Raw genomic sequence first — 8,389 nt, forward strand, 5'->3', positions numbered from 1 at the left:
TGCCAGCAGAAGTGTGTCATATAAATACTGCCACCTTCAAAAAACCTTTCTTGACCCTCTCGTCCCTTTGTCCCCTTCCCATTTCAGTTATCAACATGGCTTGTTAAAAATCTAGTCTCCTTTTGCTATCTTGTGTCTCATTTCTTCTCCAACACAGTATAGTTCTGCTTCTGCTCACACAGCACCATTGAAAGTCCTCTGGCTAATGGGACCGGAAACACCCTTGTTTTAAAGCTCTTAAGTGGTCTCTTTAAGCTTTTTAAATTATTATTTTTATTTTAAAAACACATGTGAGTAATTTAAAGTTCAAATAGTTGTATGGAGCTTACCATGAAATAGTGGCCCCATTCCCACTCCTGCCCTACCCAGTTATCACTCCCAAAAGGCAGTCACTAAGTATGTTTGCATTATCTTCCAGTATTTTCCTCCGTATTCAAATACTGTGCTTATATTGCCACCTCTTGATTTTTCAGTTTCTGGTATTGTCTGTTGACCTCCTACTGTGGAGGATGAGGATGTAGCTCTTTTACATCATCTACCCACGCGCACACTTCTGTTCCCCTCATCTTTTCAGTAGTTATTTCCCAGCTTTTGGCTAGATCGGTATTCTAAGTTGATGTCATTTCCTGGGTTACTGTCCTTCTGCTCTGAGCCATCCTGTACATCTTCTGCCACTTTCGCCCCCTCACTTTTGCCTCATTTGTGTGCCTCTTTTCCTATAGACTTGTTATTCATCCCCCCAAATCTCTAACACCACTGTAACATTTCTCTTAAATAATATGGATGGAATAAATATCAGTCTTTTTTTTTTTTGAAATTTTCCTGGAGCCCTCTTGACCTGTTCCTGGTTGGGTGCTGTATTAGTGTGCTTGGGCTGTTTTAACAAAGTACGAAGACTGAGTGGTTTAAACAACAGAAATTTATTTTCCTACAGTTCTGGAGGCTAGAAGCCTGAGATCAAGGTGTCAGCAAAGTTGGTTTCTCCCGAGGCCTCTCTCCTTAAACAGGCTAAGGCCGTTTACGTCTCAGAGCCTTTGGACTCTCTTTGTTGCCTGGTATGCTGCTCTCCCACATACTCGGAGCTTGCTTCCGGACCTCCTCCGGTCACTGTTCAAATGGCCCTTTTGGGTGAGATCTTTCCTAACCATCCTATTTAAAACAGTAATACCCAGGACCTGGCATTCCCCATTTTCTCTACTTTTTATCATATCCACCCCACAGCTACGTTTGTTATTTACTGTGTATAGACCAAGATGAGCCCCAACCGTAAGTAAAGAACGTGGAAAACAATTCTCTACGGCCTGTTTAGGAGACTACCTCCTCTTGCGGCTGATCCATTCAAGGATGACCAATCACATTTCTGAGCCCGGTAGACAAAGGAAGAGCTCGATTTCATTAACATCCTGTCACCTATCTCTTCTTGAGTACCCGAGGCAAATCGCCGATCCTGCTCCCGGAGACCCTCCCTAAACGACTGAACCAAGGGCAAGAAGGAAACTTTGAGTCCCGCCTGCCCTGAAAAAGAACTGTTCGATCTCCAGCAGCGGAGACGTGTGCAGAGGTCATCTGGGCCAAACTTCTTCGCACAGGACGGGAGAAAAATGAGAACGCTTCGTCCAAGGACCCACCCCGCTTAGGGAGGAGGCTGAGACTCGCGCTAGACCCCAGCTTCCGGCCCCGGCCCAAGGGTCGTTTCCGCCCCCCCTCGCCGGAAGTGACGGACGGAGCCGCTGCTTTCCTTCGTGTCCGCTGCGGGAGCCACGCTGGGGAAAAGGGGCCTGCTGGAGGGCGGCCGGAAACCTTGCTCGCGCGGGGATCCGGAAGGACACCGTGGCCTCGGAGAGGGCGGGGATAGGGGGCTGCTGCCTCCGAGCTCCCGGAAGTGGAGGGCTTTGTTTCCGAGGGGAGGGTCTTCCGAGGCGGACGCGGGGCGCGGCGGTGAGCGCTCCCGGGGCACGAGGAGGACGGGCCGGGTGGAGGAGAGGGCTGGAGGTCGGGGACCGTGAAGGCCGGCCCCGCGCGGCTGTGGCCGCGGGTTTTCGAGACGACGCCTGTGGTTCCCACCAGCCCTGCTTATCAAGCGCCTCCGGAGGCCGGGCCCTGGGCGTGCAGCGCGGAAAGGGCAGGCTCAGTCTCCCTTCTAGGGCTGCGCAGTCCAGTGAGGACGAGCGCCCGCCTCCCGGAAGTCGTGACGGGCTAAGCAGCGGCGCGTAGAATGAGGCTCGGGCCCGGGGTCCTGGGCGCTCGGCGCCGTGCACTCGTCACGGCGGGCGAAGGAGGGAGGAACGAGCCGGGCGCCGCTTGTCCCAGAGGGCAGAGTCGGGGGAGAGCTCGGCCGGGGGCGGGGGCCCGGGTCTGAGTGGGACGCCGTGGGGTCAGGCTGGGGCTGTCTCAGGCGGGCTGCGGCAGGACCACAGCGGCCTCACCTTTTCCCAGGATCGCTTTGCCGGGTGGAGACTGCGGGCTAGGAGTGCAGGAATGGTGAGGCGACCCGTCCTAGGGGCCACAGCTGGCGTGGAGGGGTGGTGGCAGTTGGGTGTGGGAAAGAAGTGGACGGGTTAGAATGATGTTTGAAAGGTAAAACTGACAAGTCTTTATGGATTAGATAGGGGATTTGAGTGAGAGCTCGGCGTCGAGCGATGATTCTAAGTTTCTGGCCCAAGTGAGTTAATTATGTAAAATGAAAACTGTTTTGACGTTTGCTAGGGGTCCTTTGTCCGAGGTGTAAAAACAAAACCACAAATTTTTTTTTCTTCGAAATTCTATTTTGTGTGGTCACTATAGGAAATTAGAACATACACACAAAAATATTTCTTATAGGGAGCAATAAGAATTACCTATAGTGCTACCACCCAAGATGCCCTATTTTGGTGCGTTTCCTTCATGTTTTTGTTTTCTGTGTTTATCTTTTTGTACAATTGGGAATATATTCGTTATATCTTTTTGTGTCTTTTTTTTTCTCCCAGTGGACGTTATCGTGACAATGCTGTATGTCAGGACATTATCACAAAAATTTTTTTTCTAGAAGTGAGACGTAATTCCACCAAGTCCGAGAGAACTTTTTGGTGTATTTTCCTTTCAATATTTTTTCTTTTTGTGCACCTTTTTAAAACCCTACAATTTATGCCACATTTTATGTTTTGTTTTCCAGTGAGATGTTTTTGCTTAATATTATTTATTGCTGTTTTCACACATCCTTAACTACTCCTCAAGACGTCAGTTTTTAATGGTGGTTTGGTCACAACCAACCCCTGTATTAGCCAGATAGGTTGTTTTCAGCTCTTTACTGTTAGGATGATGAGAGGGACGTCTTATTACATAAATCCTCAGATTTATTCCTTGAGAAATTCGTTCCTTGAGAAAGAGTCCTAGAAAGGTAACCTGCCAGGTAAAAGGATAAAATGAACCTATCAAATTGCCTCACCCAAATATCTTATTAAGATTTTGATTGAAATGGTTTTAAAGATTAAATTTTTGCAATACTTAGTTTTTCCATTCAACGATATGGTTATGTTTTCCTAGTTATTCAAGTTGTCAAGTTTTATGCTGCTTTTATGTCTTTGTATACATCCTGTCCTTTCCTTGTTAAACTTTCGTCTGAGAAAGGGCCAGTATTGTTTACTTAGTAATTTTACTCTCTGCTGAAGTTCCATATGTGAAATGAGTATCTTTGAGTCATGTCCTACTTTCTTCTGTAAAATTATTTTCTTTCTTAATGTTTGTGTTTAGGTTCTGCTAAAATATAAATAAAATGGTGAGATCAGAAAGCCTAAAACGTTAAGTTGGAGTGAGGTTTCGTTAATACCATGAGTAACCTGTGGTCTAAAAATTCCTGATAATTTGCTCCCTTTTGTCTGTTGGGGGAGCTGCCCCCAGAAATGCATCAGAGCCTCCCTCATCTGTCCGACCAGGGACCAGGCGGGAACCTTGATCCTTTCCCAGGAATGGTAAAGGAAGCTAGAAACGGCCTAGCGTGCCCAGGAAGACATCTCATGAGGATGCCAAATGTGCTTTTGGGATAGATTTTTCCATTTTAAGAGTTCTTTCATTCTTAAAGTGATTTTAAGTTATTTAGTTGTTAGCAAGGATACTAATGAATTATGCTAACTTTTAAACAAAAGAAGTCTTCTGGTCTTTTGGTCAATAGGATCCTGCTTATCTGTGAAATGCAGTTAACACATCAGCTGGACCTATTTCCCGAATGCAGGGTGACCCTTCTGTTATTTAAAGATGTAAAAAATGCTGGAGACTTGAGAAAAAAGGCCATGGAAGGTGCCATTGCTGGTTCATTAATAAACCCTACAGTGGTAAGTGCAAGAGAGAATGAGTAAGCTATATGGGGCATTTAAGAATATGTTCGTTTTTCGTGATGTCGTAGGCTAGCCTAAAATGGTCATCTTCAGGTAAAAAGTTCTTGTCCAAGCTGTGGAATGGAGTCAGATTTAGCCAACTTTGAACTTAACAGTGAATTGAAGCCAAAGTGCCAGACCCTGCCCTAGGAGGTGTGAAAGGTTGTGGCCCGGCTCTGATGTAATGGCAGATGCCTGGATCTCCATCTTCTCATCTGAACTAGAAAGTCTCTGCAAAGGAGGCATTGCATAGTGGTCAAGAGCACACACAGTGGAATCACGTCACCAGGACTTAATCCCAGCTCTGCCATTTATTGTGACTTTGAGCGAGTGGTAGCCAACCTTTGTACAGTGCTTACTCTGTTCCTGGCTTTGTTCTGAGTGCTTTGCATACACTACTCACTTAATCTTCTCAACAATCCGAGGAAGTAAGTGCTGTGATTATCTGCATCTAGCAGATAAAGCACTAAGGAATTTGCCCAAGCTCCCTTGGTGCTAAGTGACAGAGCTGGGATTCAAACCCAGACAGTGTTTGCCTCAGTTTCCTTATCTATTGCACGTGAATAGTAATGTTGATTTCATAGGGTAGTTTTGAGAATTAAAATAATGCAGGTAAAATGTTTAGAATATGGCCTTTCCCATTATATTAACCCTCAATAAGTGTTATTGTAAAAATTTTTACTATTTGTCTAAGTTCCTTGCAGCTTTAAAAATTCCCTGATTTTCTGCACACCCAGGCCCTTGAGGTAGTAATTTTGAAAATAGCGTCCGTAGGAATTGTGATGAAGTGAAAGAGCCTGACGCTGGCGTTCCCATGTGACAGGGCGTGCATCTGCAGAGCGCCCCCGGGTGCTCTGTGTGCGATTCTTTTTGTAATTCTTTCTGTTCTCTTTGGTAGATTGTCGATCCGTTTCAGATACTTGTGGCAGCAAACAAAGCAGTTCACCTCTACAAATTGGGGAAAATGAAGACAAGAACGCTATCTACTGAAATTATTTTCAACCTCTCCCCAAATAACAATGTAATTAATATGAAACTTACTTTATTCCTGTTGACCTTGTCATGATAGCCTCTGTGCTCCCGGATCTGGGTTGGAGGGTGAATTCCTGTCAGCCTTTTAGTCACAAACCAAAATGATGGTGAAGAGAACTCTGGACAGAGTTGGGGGTTAGCACTGCCTCTTACTAGATGGAGAAGCTTTGGAGTCACTTCACGTGGGCGTAAATGAAAGTTCGGCTAAATTAAGGGAGGATAGTTTGATCTGTCCTTACCATATATGGTCAGGAAGCTCTCAGCAGGCATGGATATTTGTATGTTATCATGTGCATCTTTCACTCTCCATGTAAACTCCTTGAGGATAGAATCCATGTCTTTTCCATATACCAGAAGGTACTGCCTGGTACCTAGAATGGGCCTTGCACATGCTCACGAATGCAGCCGGCGCACAGGTGTGGTTTGAGATGCTGATAGTAGTCACTTATTGACCTAAAGGCATTCCACCTGTGCCACATTAAAAAAAACCTGAAATTTTGCTGATGAAGTTTTAGAGTAAACTACTATTAACCAAGTACTAATGTCATCAAGAGAAAAATTAGGAAACCTCTGTCATGGTTTAAAATAAAGATTTTGATAAGTTTATAAAATGCAGTTATCTCAGCATAGTAAATTAGCACTCCCTAGTATCTGGAAAAAAATTTACCAGATGATTATTGTTTCTTTGAGATCATTTGAAATAATTCAATAAACTATTCAATTCAGCAAATATCTGTTGAGCTTGTTCTTGTTCCAGTTCTCGGGGCAGAGAAGCAAATGTATCTTCTTCCTCAACACATATGCCTGAGGAAGGCAGATGGACGAGACAAGTTCAAGTGCCCTGAGATGAATGATGTGATGGGAGTGACCATTCAGATCTTTGGGAACACCAGGGATGCTGTTCGTTCTGTAGGGAGGAGGGTGCAGTGGGGAGTGACATTTGAACTGTCCCTTGGAGGATGAGGGCACTGCAGGCAGAGGACAAAGTGTGAGCACAGGCAAAGAAAAATAGGAAATATGACGGGATCCCCAAACAGTCCAGACTGGCTGGAAGGCAGGAGTGCATGACAAGAGGGTCACTGGAGGCCAGAGGGAGGGGTGTTGGTGAGCCCTGCAGAGAAGTCGGCTTGATTCCTTAGGGATGAGGTGCAGCTTTGAGCAGGGAGTTGTCTAAAGCAGAGCTGGTAGATCTTAGAAAGGGATTGTTGAAGACAACCTGTAGGCAGAGAGAACCGTGAAGATAGGAAAATTCAGAATCTGACCGGGGAAGAGGGCTGATGGGGAAATGTGTCAGATACAGAAACTACTACTGGTTTTGTTGTCTTTTTTCTCCTCTTAGATTTCAGAGGCTTTGAAAAGATTTGGTATCTCAGCAAATGACACTTCAATTCTAGTTGTTTACATTGAAGAGGGAGAAAAACAAATAAATCAAGAATACCTAATAGCTCAGGTAGAAGGTCTTCAAGTTTCTCTGAAAAACCTTCCTGAAGTAACAAATATTACAGAAGTCAGAAAGGTCTGTGAATCCATATTTTTAGAAAGCATGTGATAAATGAGGACTAACGCTGATGCTGTTGGCATATTGATCACCAATGCTGCTGGGTTGTTTTTTTTTTTTTTTCTTCAAAGATTGGGCCCTGAGCTAACATCTATTCCCTATCTTTTTTTTTTCTTCTCCCCAAAGCCCCCCAGTACATAATTGTATATTCTAGTTGTGAATCTTTGGTTGTGGTATATGGGACACCGCCTCAGCGTGGCCTGATGAGTGGTGCCATGTCCGCGCCCAGGATCCGAACTGGCAAAACCCTGGGCTGCTGAAGCGGAGCGCTCGAACTTAACCACACAGCCACGGGGCCCGCTTCTGTTTCTTTGCACTTTTAAGAAAGGTTAATTAAAAATTACTTTAAAAATGATTATAGATGCAAAGAATTGGGAGATGCAGATATATGTAAAATACAGACTTAGTTGACAACAGCATTCTCCACTTTAATTAAAGAATAGATAACTTTAACTATCAAGGTTACATAGTGCATTTCAAATGTAAAATAAAGTGAAGTTAACGTCTAGATGTATGCGTTTAACATTGGTATGCATGTGGCTTCTGCGTTCAGAGTTATCACCATAACTAGTTTAAAGGGAACTTTTGACATTAAGTGATGAATTGTCATCTACTTTGCACATTATAATCAAATTTGTGATTTGTGATTTCATACCATTAACCTAATAATCGAATGGTAAATAATTTTACTTGTACATGTTTGTATAATGAAAATTAGTGATGTGTGAATATATCACTGTGTCATAATTTGTCTTTTATTTTTACAGATATATAAACTGTCTTCACAAGAAGAAAGTATTGGGACATTATTGGATGGTATCGTTTGTAGAATGTCAACAAAAGATGTTTTGTGAAATGACAGAAATACTAACAAAAATTTTCAGCATTTATAAAAAAACATTGATTTTCCTTTCTTGATTATAAAATGAATGTATGTTCATGGTAGAAAATTTTAATTTTAAAACACAGACATAAAAAAGATATAAAAAAACAGAAAAAAACATTCCTAGTCCTAACTCTTAATAATTTAAAAGATCAACACTGTGAGTATTATTTGTTATTGTCTTCTAGTCTCTTATTTCTCTTGAACTGTATTTTATTTTTAAAGAATTGGGGTAATGGCAAACATTTCTTAGATGTCTGCAGTGTACTGGGTGCTTGCCGTAGTGGTTTTATATCCATCAGCTCACATCCCTGCCCTGACTTCCGGCTGTTCCAGCATTCCCCTTCCAAGCATCCTGGTTCTCAGTCTTTTACATGGAAAAATTCACCTAATTCACACACCTTAGGAGGTAGACACTGTCATTACCCCCATTTTACACACATGGCAACTAAAAGATAGAAATAATAAGTAATTTGCCCAAGATCGTACAGCTAGTGTAACCCAAGCCAACTCAGGCTTATTTAACGGAAGCTCCTGGAGAGAACACCCCCTCCCTGGACCTCCCGT

At 43.5% G+C, this 8,389-nt stretch overlaps 1 protein-coding gene across 2 annotated transcripts; it reads left to right on the forward strand.

The window, feature by feature from the left end:
- The first annotated feature begins 1,761 nt into the window (after positions 1-1,761).
- Positions 1,762-7,848, forward strand: TPRKB (TP53RK binding protein). 2 transcript variants are annotated; one of them, XM_046663479.1, is made up of 5 exons: positions 1,762-1,938; positions 4,148-4,307; positions 5,248-5,370; positions 6,721-6,897; positions 7,707-7,848. In XM_046663479.1, the coding sequence occupies exons 2-5, from the start codon at positions 4,167-4,169 to the stop codon at positions 7,791-7,793; spliced, it is 528 nt and encodes a 175-aa protein (XP_046519435.1). In that variant the 5' UTR covers positions 1,762-1,938; positions 4,148-4,166; the 3' UTR covers positions 7,794-7,848. The 2 variants fall into 2 exon arrangements, with proteins under 2 accessions (XP_046519435.1, XP_046519434.1); XM_046663478.1 differs by lacking the exon at positions 1,762-1,938 and adding an exon at positions 1,946-2,481.
- The last annotated feature ends 541 nt before the right edge of the window (positions 7,849-8,389 follow it).

The sequence above is a fragment of the Equus quagga genome, chromosome 5 (genome assembly GCF_021613505.1).
Source record: "Equus quagga isolate Etosha38 chromosome 5, UCLA_HA_Equagga_1.0, whole genome shotgun sequence".
Classification (NCBI taxonomy): Eukaryota; Metazoa; Chordata; class Mammalia; order Perissodactyla; family Equidae; genus Equus; species Equus quagga.